This window comes from Enhydra lutris, unplaced genomic scaffold (assembly GCF_002288905.1).
Source record: "Enhydra lutris kenyoni isolate GAN:26980312 unplaced genomic scaffold, ASM228890v2 scaffoldscaffold27, whole genome shotgun sequence".
NCBI lineage: Eukaryota > Metazoa > Chordata > Mammalia > Carnivora > Mustelidae > Enhydra > Enhydra lutris.
The window spans coordinates 5,696,035-5,710,291 of NW_019154111.1; the positions used below are offsets into that span (position 1 = coordinate 5,696,035).

At 43.1% G+C, this 14,257-nt stretch overlaps 1 protein-coding gene across 2 annotated transcripts in view; it reads left to right on the forward strand.

Moving 5' to 3' along the window:
• Positions 1-6,257: 6,257 nt before the first annotated feature.
• Positions 6,258-14,257, forward strand: part of LOC111151973 (cAMP responsive element binding protein 3 like 2) — a 104,935-nt gene continuing 96,935 nt past the window's right edge. For both annotated transcript variants that reach the window (XM_022510225.1, XM_022510224.1), the window contains exon 1: positions 6,258-6,564. In XM_022510225.1, coding sequence (XP_022365933.1) covers positions 6,463-6,564 — 102 coding nt within the window. In that variant the 5' untranslated portion in view covers positions 6,258-6,462. The remainder of the gene's footprint in view (positions 6,565-14,257) is intronic.

Sequence of the window (14,257 nt, forward strand, 5' to 3'; positions counted from 1 at the left end):
CACACAAAGGGCGCCTGGGTGGCTCAGTGGGTTAAGCCTCTGCCTTTGGCTCAGGTCATGATCTCAGGGTCCTGGGATCTAGTCCTGCATTGGGCTCTCTGCTCAGCAGGGAGCCTGCTTCCTCCTCTCTCTCTCTCTCTCTGCCTGCCTCTCTGCCTACTTGTGATCTCTCTCTGTCAAATAAATAAATAAAATCTTAAAAAAAAAAGTGGCAGACCAATATCCCTGATAAATAAAGGTGCAAAAATTTTCAATAAAATATTAGCAAACCAAATCCAACAATACATTAAAAGGATGATACACCATAATCAGGTGGGATTTATTCCAAGGATGCAAGGAAGGTTCAACATTCATAAATTAATGTGATATAGCACGTTAACAAAATGAAAGATAAGACTCATATGATCATCTCAATAAGTGCAGAAAAAGCATTTGACAAAATTCAACATCCATTTATAAGAAAAACTCTCCACAAAGTAGCTATAAAGGGAATATCTCTCAACATAATAAAGCCCATATATGACAAGCCCACAGCCAACATCATACTCAGTGGGAAAAGATAAGGAACAAGACAAGGATGACCATTCTCAACATTTTTATTCAAAATAGTACTGGAAGTTTTAGCCCAAGCAATTAGGCAAGAAAAAGAAATAAAAGGCATCAAGATAAGAAAGGAAGAAGTAAAGCCATCTCCATTTGTAGATGACACAATATTTTATTTGGAAAATCCTAAATACTCCACCAAAGAACTGTTAGAACTAATAAACAAACTCAATATAGTTGCAGGACACAAAAACCCACACGCAAAATCTGTTGGATTTTTATACCCTAATAATGAACTATCAGAATGAGAAATTAAGAAAACAATTCCGTTTACAATTGCACCCAACAGAATGCAATACCTAGGAATAAATTTAACCAAGGAGGTGAAAGGCCTGTAAATGAAAACTGAGACATTGATGAAAGAAATTAAAGAAAATTCAAATAAATGGAAAGGTATTTCTTGCTTCATGAATTGGAAGAATTAATATTGTTAAAATGTCCACATTACTCAAAGTGGTCTACAGATTCAATGTAATCCCTATCAAAATTCAAATGACATTTTTCACAGACATAGAACAAACAATCCCAAAACAGGGAAAGCAATTTTGAGAAAGTAAAACAAAGCTGGAGGCATCATGCTTCTTCTTTTTTTTTTTTTTTTAAAGATTTTATTTATTTATTTGACAGAGATCACAAGTAGGCAGAGGAGCAGGCAGAGAGAGAGAGGAGGAAGCAGGCTCCCTGCCAACCAGAGAGCCCGATGCGGGGCTCGATCCCAGGACCCTGATATCATGACCCAAGCCGAAGGCAGAGGCTTAACCCATTGAGCCGCCCAGGTGCCCCGACATCATGCTTCTTGATTTTAAACTGTATTATAAAGGCATAGTATTGGCATAAAAACAGACAGATCAGTGGAACAGAATAGAGACCCAGAAAGAAACCAATCATATAAGGTCAATTAACTTATAAAAAAGGAGCTGAGAATATACAATGGGGAAAGGATAGTCTCTTTAATAAATGGTGATGTAAAAACTGGACAGCCACATGTCTGAATGAAACAAAACCACTGTCTTAAACTATACACAAAAATTAACTCAAAAGGGAATAAAACCTTGAATGTAAGACATGAAACCCAAAAAATCCTAGAAGAAAACATAGGTTGACAGGGCGCCTGGGTGGCTCAGTGGGGTTAAAGCCGCTGCCTTCAGCTCAGGTCATGATCTCAGGGTCCTGGGATCGAGCCCTGCATCGGGCTCTCTGCTCAGCAGGGAGCCTGCTTCCTCCTTTCTCTCTGCCTGCCTCTCTGCCTGCTTGTGATCTCTCTCTGTCAAATAAATAAATAAAATCTTTAAAAAAAATAGGTTGTAATCTCCTTGACATTGTTATTGGCAATGATTTTTTGGATTTGACACCAAAACCAAAGGCAATGAAAGCAACAGTAAACAAATGGGGCTACATTAAACCAAAAAGACAACCTACCAAATGGCATTAGATATTTGCGAATCACATACCTGATATGGGGTTAATATCCAAAATATATCAAGAACAGGGGTGCCTGGGTGGTTTAGTCAGTTAAGCCTCCAACTCTTAATTTCGGGTCAGGTCATGATCTCAGGGTCATGAGATGGAGCCGTGCATCAGGCTCTGTGCTAAGTGTGAAGCCTGCTTAAGATTCTCTCCCTCTCCCTCTCCCTCTGATCCCTGCACTTACGCATTCTCTGTCTAAAATATACATACATACATACATACATAAAAAGATGTTCAACATCACTATCAGGGAAAGGCAAATGCAAACCACAATGAGATACCATCTTAAACCCGTGAGAGTGGCTATTATCAAAAAGACAACAGACAGCAAATGTTGGTGAGGATGTGCAGAAAAGGGAATCCTTGTGTACCATTGGTGGGAATGTAAATTGGTGCAGGCAATATGGAAAACAGTATGGACGTTCCTCAAAAAACTAAAAATAGAACTATCATATGGCCCAGCAATTCCACTTCTGGGTATTCACCTGAAGGAAAGAAAACCACTAACTAGAAAAGCTATCTGCATTCCCATGTTCATTGCAGCATTATTTATAATAGCCAAGACATGGAAGTAAGCCAAGTGTCCATCAGTGGATGAATGAATAAAGAAAATGTGGTATATATACACAATGGAATATTATTTATCCATAAAAGAGGAAATCTTGCCATTTGCAACAACATAGATGGACTTTGAGGGTGTTATGTTAAGTGAAATAAGTCAGACAGAAAGATAAATACCATCTGATCTCATTTATATATGGGATATAAAAATAAAAACAAAAAACTGAATGTATAGATACAAAGTGTTCAGATTGGTGGCTACCACAGGCAGGAGAGGGTAGGCAGAATGGGTGAAATCAGTCAAAAGGTATCAACCCCTTAGTTATAAAATAATTAAGTCCTGGGAATGTAGCATACATCATGTTGACTACAGCCAGACATTATGGTCATCTTTTTGCAATATATACAAATATTGAGTCACTACGTTGTACATCTGAAATTAATGTTATATGTCAATTATATCTCGAAAAAGAAAAGAAAAGAAAAGAAAAAAGACAGGGAAGTAAGTGCTGCTGCTTTTTAAGGACGGCAGAGAGCTGAGGGGGGAAAAAAGTCATCACACTTGCTCAGTCCTAAGAATGAGATGGAAAGGGACAGATGCTAGACTCAAGTGTAGAACGAGAAATGAGCTAGTGTGAAGTCTTGTGTACACTGAATGGAAGAAGGAAACATGAAACAAAGGAGGATGAAAAAACTCACCATTAGGGATTGTAACAGTATTTTTGGAGTACAGGTATATTTCATCAAACATTTAGAGTACCAACTATTATATTACCTAGGAAGAAAAAAATTAGTGGCTTAAAACAACATACATGTATTATATGTATTATATGTATTAGTATATGTAGGCTGGGAATCTGGGTGCAGCTTAGCTGAGTCCCCTGGTTCAGGGTCTCTGATAACGTTACAGTTATCTTCAGGTTCAACTTGGGGTTGGGGGTAGGAATCTGTTCCCAGGGTCACTCACATGGTTATTAGCAGGATGCGGCTGCTCAAGTGTTGTTGGACTGAGGGATTCAGTTCTTTGCTGGCTATTGGCTGGACATTTTTCTCAGTTCCTTGCTATGTGGGCAGCTCACAGCATGGCAGCTGGTTTTCCTTGGAGCAAGCAAGCAAGCGAGGAAGAGAGGTCAAGCAAGTGAGGAGCCAGAATCTTTCTTGAAAGCCCATTACTTTTGCCATATCCTATGTGTTTGAAGGAAGTCGAGCCCACACTGAAGGTTAGGGAGTTACACGAGGGTATAAACACCAAGAAGAAGAATATTTGGAGCTATCTTTGAAGCTGCCTACCACATGAGTCATAACTAGGGGCTGATTTTGTGAAAAGCAGAAATGTTTGATAGATAAAGGTTTGTATTCCAACATTAAGGAGAATGTACATGTTTCTAACTTATTTATGTTGAGAGTTATGCTAAAAGGATGTGGTGAAGGGGGCAGCAGATTAAAAAATGAAAACCAAGGACCAAGAGAAGAGTGAGAAACCTATTACACAAAGATGGTACCTGCCCATAAACTGGAATTTCTACTCAAGTTTTAAAGTATTCTCAAAAGTCCCATGAGATAGGACCAGACAAATGGAATAGTTCACATGATAATCCACTGTTTAAAGACCACAGAGTTCCAAGATCTTTGACTGACCCCACTCACTGGGAAACACTTGCAAAGGAGAGGAAATAATACATAATATCTGAATGTGCCATTGTAAGAAACTTGAGACAATTGGCAGACTCCTTTATATTTAAAATGAGCAAACTAATAAAAAATGCTAAAAACAAAATGAGCAAATTATATTTCCAACAACTTTGTTTCCCTTAAGGGAGGAGTCCAGAAAGAAAGAAAAATCACAGTGCTGGGGGAAGACTTTTAGAATAGGCTCTCTCTTCCCTAATCTAGGCAGGCTGGTGATCTGGTCCCTGCCCATCTCTCAGGCCTCCTCTCCCATCACTCACTACCTGGCAAGTCTTGCTGCAACCATATGGGCCTCCCTGTCAGTCAGCAAAACACCAGCGCCTCCCCAAATCTCATTTCATCCAGGTCCCTGCTCAAATGTCATTTTCCAAGAAGGAGCTTCCCTGAGTGCTATCTAAAATAGCACAGAACTGCCTCATACCCTTACCTTGCTTTTATTTTCTTTATACCAGTTACCCCTTTCTGAAAGTACATCATGCCACTATTCATTGACTTTTGATTTCAGCTCAGGTCATGATCTTGGGATCATGGGATGGAGCCCCTAGTGGCGCTCTGGGCTCAGCATGGGTCTGGTTGTCCTTCTCCCTCTGCTCTTCCCCCATGTGTGCTCTCTCTCTCTCTCTCTCAAATAAATAAAATCTTAAAAAAAAAAAGAGTTTACATTATGCCTTTTTTCCTTTGTTTATTGCCTGACTCCACGGAGATCTAAGTTCTGTGAGTTCAAGGTCTTATTTATTTATGTATTTATGTATTTATTTATCTATCTATCTATCTATCTATCTATCTATTTATTTATTTATTTATTTATGTATGAGAGAGAACGAGGGGAAGGGGCAGTCGGAGAAGCACACACCCCACTGAGCAAGGAGCCCAATGCAGGGCAATATCCCAGGGTGCAGGACTGGATCCCGGGATCCTGGCACCAAAGCCAAAGGCAGACGATGAACTTACTGAGCCACCTGGTGTCCCCGAATTCAAAGTCATAACTCACAGCTCTTGAGGACCTGGTAAAGCAAGCCATTGACTTTTATCAATAATGTCTGTAGAGTGAACTGAAAGAAGAAAACATGAAGCCCATAAAAAAACGTGTCAGGAGAAGAGCATAACAGAACTAGGGAGAAAAATGTGAGGAACAGACAATGACTATTTGCTAGAAATGTGCTAATACAAATTCACGCACAGTGCGTAATATTTATATTTGTGAATACGTAACTAATTTTTTAAAAAATTTCGAAACTCAAATGAGCTAATATACATTAAGAAAATATTTAAGACCCTATATAAACATATATAATATTTAAGACAGTATATAAATCTGCCCACACAGCGGCTCTCTTCCCCTCCACAAGCGCGGAGAACTTTTATGGATTCTAGCCGGAGGTACGGAGTTCACCCGCCCTCCTTTATGAAATGTATTCTTGTCGCTATTTGGTTGGCTGTTCCTCCCAGGCGCCCCTTTATCACTGGCCAAGCTCTCAGTCCATCACTCCCAGACTCAAGCACTCCATTGGTCCGCTGCTTCAGAGAGCAGTGGCTGGTTGCGCTCAGGCAGAAGGAGTTCCCCGGTGACGTCAAAGGCTCTCCCCGCCCACATTCCAAAGCCTGGGCAGAGACTTCCCTCTGCCCAGCCTTTCGGAGCGGGACGGGGAGGAAAGCCAGACTTCTGATTGGATAGGGCGGGCGAGGTGAGTATCCGATTGGTCGCTTCCCTAGAGGGAGGTGGGTCATAGCTGGGTCCTGGAGCCGAACTGAGGAGCCCTGGGGAGCCTCAAAGTTTGTGTCTGGAGCAGTAGCGGAGAGTGGGCTTATTGCGAAGGGATTTTCTTGGGATGAGAGCTGCTCTCCTGCCTTCATTTTGGATGCGCTCCCTGCTTTAACCCCTGCAGCCTTCAGCCGGATCCCTGGACAGCCTGTCTCCCCCGGCACTTCTCAGACTTCCGAGGACCCCGGACGGGAGCCCTTAGCACTTCTCCCTCGGGCAGAGCAGAGAACGTTTCTTCCTAAGTGCATAAGCTTCACGCACACGCGCACACACCCACACACGCGCACACACCCCGCGGAGCCGGACCTTACCCTCCGAGGCGGCTCTGCCCGCTCCCCTCCTGCCCTCAGCATCCTCGGCCCAGCGTCCCTCGGACCAGCATGGAGGTGCTGGAGAGCGGGGAGCAGAGCGTCCTGCAGTGGGACCGCAAGCTGAGCGAGCTGTCAGAGCCCGGGGAAACCGAGGCTCTAATGTACCCTACGGTGAGGACTCGCGGGACGGGGACCGGGCAGCTTGCGAGGGAGAAGTACTGTCAATAAGGGAACTGCTGGGGGCAGGGACGTGGGAAGGAAGTCTTTGGGAAGAGGCAGGCATGCCCAGAGGAGATCTAGGGAGAGGTGTGGTTTTTCAATCCGAAGAGATAACTGCGGGCCCCTGGCCCTTTTCAAGTTTCGGTAACAGTAGTGACAGTTTGTATTTCTTTGGCAATGTATAGTCTTTTCCCGAGTCTTTTTCACATCGTAGTATCATTTGCTCTTGCTGTCGGTACTGTAAAGCCGAAGGGGGTCGTGGTGGAGAATGATGCGCCACTGTTGAGCTTGCTACTGACTTGGTGGGAAGGTTTTTAAAAAGCTAAACAAAGTGGCATTTTCTTTCTTTCGCTGTCAGACTCTTTCTCTCTCTTTACTTTTTGTTCATATTTCAGGAAGTACACGTGTGTGTGCGTGTGTGTGTTTGGAAAAGCCCGTTTGATATGAGGAGAGAGACTGCTTTATTTGGGCTCTTTAACTGTACAGCCAGGCAGTCTGCTTCCTCTCTCTTCAGGGGAAAGATCACAGAGTATGGAAAATCTGAGGCAGCTGCTTATTGCAGAAAAGCTTTGGGGAAGGTGGGACGGCTCACCAGTTCTTTGTTCAGTCTTATGCCTCAGGGACCCCTTTGGGGATTGACGTGTCACAGGAATTCTGCCCATTTGTTTTAAAAGTTTCAATTTCAAATCATTGGTATTACATTTGCGAAATGAAATTGTTTCCAACAGCCAGCAATGTTAATATGATTTTATGTGAGATCTATTTGTTTTTTGTTTCTTATAAATGCAAAAGTTTGTAATGAGGAGAGAGAGAGTGAGAGACAGAGAGAGAGATCACTAATGAGAAAACGAGAAGCTTGGCTGTTTCCCCTTCATGATTTTTCTAAGGGGGTCAGTGCCAGGATATTTGAAACTTTTGCAAAATGGCCTGTAGGCTCCACCTCCCTCCTTGGCCTTTGCCTCTGGTTGACGTTATTTTGGGAAAAGGGATGAGGGCCTCCCTGTGATTCCCACCAAGGCACTTGCAATGGCTGAGAATGGCTTGTGCGGGGTGGAGAGGGAGTGGTAGGTAGTTCATGCTGGGGCGAAAGCCAGATGTGTACTGTGATCTGGGTTTTGCTCACTGAGGCTTTCCCTGAGGAGACCACGTGGGCTGCGTTTGCATTGAGGGCCCAGATGTGCTTCCTGTTGTCAGCACAGAGCTTAGAGCACCTTGGTCCTCAAATGTCTTCTGGTGATTGGGTGCTCCAGGTGTTTCTACTGACATGGGCTTTGTGTTGGTGGGGGGGCTCTTCTCTTTTGTACTTAAAATGTGAAAATGTCTCACCCAGCAGCTGTCATGCCATAGCTTTGGGCCTGTCTTTCCGCTGGTGGCATGAATTATGCGCAGCCATACAGGTTTCCTTTCAGCCTGTGACTTGCACTTGTGTGATCACGGACTAGGATTTGAGATCCTGCTACCTGTGACTATGACCTTTAAGTCCAGACGGAACCATCTGTACTGGCTCTAGTTAAGATCTTTGTGCACCGTTACATTCCTTTTGGTATTAAGAGCTCAGTTTTTCAATGTTACTGTGATGAAGCAGTGATGTGTGATTATTTTTCTTCTACTTTTTTTTTTTTTAACTACTTTTACGTCTGCCACTTAGGGATGTGTCTCTCCTCTGGGCAGCTCACTCTTGTAAAATGCCACTCATCATTGCTACAAGTCATTGCCAACACACTGTGTATATGAATTAGTGTTGAAAGAGGTATTGGATTTAGTCGTACAGACGACTGGATTATATTCCCTCTAAACTAAGGGGAGTTTGCCAGAGATTTGAACATAGATAACTTTCCCATCTGTTTCTTGAACTCTGTTGAGTATCCAGTTGCAGAGCTGGTTATTATTGCTATTAGTCCAAAATGTGGAATAGCCTGACCTCCAGGTCGAAATAGGGATTTAGTTACTGCATGCATGGTCGCTCATGCTCTGTTTTAGCAAAACCTGTCACCTGCTTGATTTTAAAAACAGAGAAGGTTCAAGTTGCCTGAAGCTGGGACATACCATCTCTGGCAACTTCTGTGAACCATCAGGAGCAGTGTTTTTCTCATTTGGTTAGTTGTGAAGAAGTCTTCTTGGTTCAGAAGGACAAAGGTTTGGTGGGGGGGTGGTGGATAGGATAGAAGTCTACAAAATAATGAAGTGTGTGGATAGAATGAATATGCATTTGCTCATTAGATCCTGGGTTATGAGAGTTTGGGCTTCCTTTCGAGGCTTAAAAAATAGTTTCCATACAGATGACAATATATTATTTTAAATCAGTGTGTTGTACTTCTACAAACACTGTTGTTTCTGGAGTATGTACGGGCTAAACATGGGTTTAGAAAAGATGGCAGATCTAAAGATGAGGAGTGTGTGGTGTCTCTTTTCTGGTTTGAAATGCTTGTGAGAAACCTGGTTCCTTCCCCCAAGCCTACCTGGATGTTAGGCGTTTCTAACACATATGTCGTGTTCCTCTAAGATTCTGCGCAAATTACATTTCTGGGAATTTGTTGTGCGGTTCTGTAATTTAAAGAGCAAAACAGGCTATGTGTTTTATCTACTTATATATACACTGTTCATATTCAGAAGGATGCTCGAGAAATGGATAATTGTTTCTCGCAAGGGGACCTGGGGATTGGAGGTCAAGAGAGGAAGCAGGGGTGAAGGAGTTATTTACGAGCTATCCCTTGTATGCTGTTCTGACTTTTACCTCCTGAATGTAGTAAAAAAATGTAAAATTAAAACTTAAAGGTGCCATGTAACACTGGACTGGAGGTAATCTTAGCTTGAGTCTCTCTAGGGGAAGAAGAGAGGATCTGATGCTCCATTAAAACTCAACACTTCCCAAGTCGGTGGAGGCCTTGGGGGAACAGAGGAGGAAGCGGCAGCTCTGGGTGGAAAGGGTCTCTAAGGATAGAGGGTTAACTGTGAGTTTGGTTCTGGTAAACTTTATGACCGTGGCAACTTTCTTATATCTCAGTTTAACAATCTGGAAAATAGGGATTTTTTTTTTTTCAATTTTTGCAATGGTTTTAATCTTTGTAAAAAACTTCTGCAATAGGAACTCTGAAGTCTTTGCAAAGATAATGACAGACGTTCTGCTTGTCTTCAGTGCTATTCATATAAATCCAGTACTGTGTAAGGTTACTTGGTGGCTCTGCGCTATAATTTTATATCTAGTTGGTGTTCAAAGTGAAATGACCGGTTCCAGACAGTGGGAGGTAGAGCGTTAAGGGGATGTTCGACCCGCCTGGTATCTGGATGTAAAGGTCATCTGACTTCCACCTCTATCACTGAGTGCTGGGATGGAGCTGGCTAATCTCACAGGCTGCTGGTCTCCCCTTCCTCCTGGCTGGCCCAGCGAATCATGTAGCTCCAGAGGGATACTGAGGCTTTTGGGTTGATGTTCACCTTGGAGACAACTATTGTTGGCCCTGCCAGGTTCTTAGGGGGAACCTGGGGTCCTCCCGGCTTGAGAAGATCATTACTTGTCACCTGATCTCCACAAACTGAAGGATGAGTGATGGGTTCTCATGGAAGAATTGCAAAGCAGATAGACTGTCTCCAAAGCCCTCACTTCACCTTTCCTGATCTTTGTTTTCATGTTTTCCTCCCTTCTTGGACCCCAAGTACTGGCTGTAATGGTATTCTCTTTCTAACTCCCCCTCTTAAATTTTGCTGTCATGAAAAATCTGATGAGCTTATACTGAATATTTAATGATTAGTGAGGCTTAACGTATGACCCCCTAAATGGGCATTTAAATTTAATAGTAATTATATCAGCTCAAAAGGGTAGATCTCTAAATGGAGAACTTAAGGCAATCCCTAGGTTGTAGGGAAGGAATATTTGGGGAGTGGAGGGAGTGCCCACTATTCTTCTATTCTAGATAGGGGGCCCTTATTCATAAGGTAGCCAGTTACCTATGTTGCTAATTTATCTATGATCTAAAGGATTTTCAGTGGCTTGGTGAAATTTCTTTGACCCATTATATTTTTGTCTCTAAACTTGTTCTCATGGTGATAACACAGGTTGGGGGCAGGTAGACTCAGGCACAGCTCTGAAAGGTGAGAGGGTAGTACTGAGTTTTATACTTGCCCTCTTTCTTGAAAGACCCCCAGGTAAACGTTCTGTGGAAGCAGGGTGGTCTGATGTGAAGTTGCTCTTGCAGGAAACGAGGCATTGCCTCTAGATTAATAATTGAATTAAATTATACTATGTTTTTATTTTTATTTATTTATTTATTTTGTAACCCTTTTTAGGAAGGAAGAAACCTTTTGCAGGAGCTCACCAGCTGATTTCTCTTTGAGCTTCGTCAGCAAGGATTGGGTCACTTGACCATTTTAAAACCAAGGGCTGGAAAGGGATTTACACAGTTGGCTCAGATTAGCCAAGCAGGGGTTGAGGAGCTCTTGTCGGGTCAGCCAGTGCACTTGTCATGATCATTAGAAAAATAGTCCAAATCGGCAGTCCTTTCTTTAGTGTGTTTGTTGTACTGTTTCCCTCACAGAGATGGGCTAGCTGGTGGAAAATGTTTTAAAATCCACAATAATTAGCCTTGGAAACAAAAGATCAAACCAAGTCCGGTGCCACTTGCAAAGCTCTTAGAGTATTATTTAGCCGTGCCAATAACACCCAGCGAAGGAAGATTAGAGAGACAGAACTGACCTCTGAAATGCACACAACGGCTAGCAGAGAGGGTGTGCTGCGGTGTCCCAACCCACTAACGAGGAAATGTAGAATTCACTCTATTATCTGACCTATCTGTATCAAGGTCAAATATTGGGGCCGGAGGTAACTAACTAAGCCTGCAATCACGCTTATCATGTAAGACAAGAATGACTTGTCTCGTTCGAGGTCCACACAACCTCATATCAGCAGGTGGAAAACTGAATGTCAGTTTTCAAAGAAGCTGTTTCTTTCCATTGCTTGTGGCCATTCAAGTATTAATAAGCCCATGTGTGCCTGTTGGCATCTTGAGCTGCCTGCCTCAGACTGGCATAGCTCTGACCTGTCTGCTGTCTTAGGGCAAATGGCCCTAGGCCGTGGTGGGGCATTTAGTAGGGTTTTGGGCCTACAGCTGTAGGACATCTGAACTGTCCAAGTAAGTAATTTTATGAAAGAGGGGAGTGTTCATATTCCCTGTTGGTGCAGAGTCGGGATTGAAAGAAAATGACGAGACTCACGATCTTTGGGTCAACCTTGAACCTATCCCCTTCCTCCCTGCTCACCACATGTTCTCCCTCTCTTTCAAATGAAGTACTAAGTGACCTTGATTTTTCCTGTAACCAAATCCTATAGGCACAGAGGAGGCATTGGCCTGTTTTATCTACTAAGAATCTGAGGCCTAGAGCAGTAAAGAGATTTGCTTTGCTGAAACACAAGCTCCTTGAGGAGAGGGGACATGACTTTGGCTTTTCTGTAGTCCCATGGTGCTTAGCCAAGTGCAGAATGCTCAGAGAAGCACAGTAATTGCTCGATGCCTAATTAAGTGGAGTGGAGTGAGGCAACCTTGGAGAATGGATGAGCTTGGTAGCCTTGACTCTTTTGTTATTATATTTTTTTAAACTCCGAAATCTCATAAATGCTTCTGGAAATCTGAAAATTTAGTGTGAAAGCGACATGGGTAATTCGGTGTCAATATCTTTTCTTGTTTATAGAGAACAAGGTGGAAATGTGGGTGATTGTTGAACAGCCCCAGTCTTCACGGGAATGCAGGCCAGCGTGGTAGAAAGGGTGGGCTTCAGGGTTAGGCAGATTCTGTGTCAAGGGTCCCTAGTTCTCTAGTGACCTTGGGCAAGTTACCTCACATGTCACTGCCTGGCCCATAATAGATACTCTTCCCCGCCCCAGCCCGAACCCCCATCTCCACTAAGTTAACTGTCTTCTCTCTGAGGAGGAGATGCCCCGACCTCAGGAGTCTGACATCACTCAGGAAGCATGGGGGCCTGTTATTAGTCTCACACGTCCTCATTTCCTGCCTCCCCAGCTTCTACCTTCGCTGTAAACACAGGTCTCTGCCTTGAACACATGTTTGCCAGATGCTGTTGCCCCTTCTTGCTCATTTTTTTTTCTCTCTTGCTTACTGCCAGGTTTTCTCGAACAAGTAGTCAGTACCTACTGCCTGCATTTCCTTCCTTTCTACTTACTTCTGCACCCTGTCAGTTCTGATTCCCTCTGTTGCTAGAAGGTCCTCTGACTTCTCTCTAACCCCTACATCCAGTCTTTTTTCTGTCATACTTACTAGGCCTCGTGGAAGTAATTTCGCAGCATCGACTACAAGGTCATCTCATAACTCATTCTTGCTTTGGCTTCCATGATGGTCTGGTGGGCTCAGCTTTTCCCTCTTCCCTGGGCTTCGTTGTCACCAATTAAATATGAGTGTTTGATACTTGGCCTTCTGTTCTTTCTGTATGGTCCCCTGGGCTCCTCTGTTACCTTCAATACAGCTGGTTCTCAGATCTTTTATCTGTTATTTGTCTCTTGACAGAAACTGGGAGCTCTTGGGTATAACCCCAGATTCTTCTGGGCCCTCATTTGCTCTGGAAGAGCTCTGACTGGGTAATCCTTGAATCTTCATGATGCATCACTCTAAGAAGAGCAGGGGACACTTTGAACCTCCTTTTCACTGCACCTCTTACATCTCAGGGAATGTTTACTGGCTCAGCTCTCCTGCAGTGTAGACCCATGAGAAGCTCACAGGTCATTTACTGGGACGCTTCTAGAGTCAGCGTCACCCATCAGATGCAAGCTGTGTTTTTCCTGGGCTTGTGCTTATTCTTCGGGTTTGAGAAACACTCTGTGCTGTTCCACGGTGGTGTCTAATTTTTTCTAGTACTGTATGGAAGGTCAATCAAAAATCAGACATACCTTCTTAGAAGCACCATATATTCCTCAGTTGTGTACCGCTCTGTCAAGCTCCCTTGCGATTGCCTCATGTTGAACTGCCTGCATCCAAATTGCTCTATTCAGGAGTAATTTATTGAACTTAACCTGTGCTGATGTTACTAAAGAGCTTTGAGGGTTTTTTTAAGAATCGAGATGGGTGACTCTGAGCCACCCACATTCCTATGCCTGGTTCTTGTTAGAAGTTTCAATGGCGGCTCCTGGAAGAGAGTTTGTTGTTGGAGCATAAGTCATTTTGTTGTGGGAACTCGTTGTGTTGCAAGTTACTTGACATTCGGGGTCTCCCTTTATCCAGCTGTAAAACACTGCATTTTTATCACACGGCCCCAAAGGTTTTTTTAACCCCATCGTTCTGTTCTGGGTATCATGCTCCTACTTTTGAAAGGCTCTCAGCTTTGAAAAATGATTTCAAACACCCAACAAGGAGATTTAGTTGGTTCCTGTATCTTTGGGTCAACCCAGTTGGCAGATGTCATGTTGTCTCCTTCCCGACTTAAGATCTTGCTTCGGTAAAACCCAGACAAAATAAAGAATGGAAAAACAGAGAGGCACAGAGGTAGGAAACATTTTTTTAACATCAGAAAAAAAATTCTCTTCAGACTTCTTGGCAAATAAGAGGAGTCTGGGGGGAAAAAAAATCCACAAACAGTTTCCTAGTTGTCTGAGTGGAAAATCCTGGTTTTTAACATTTCATATCTTGGAAATGTCTGAATAGTT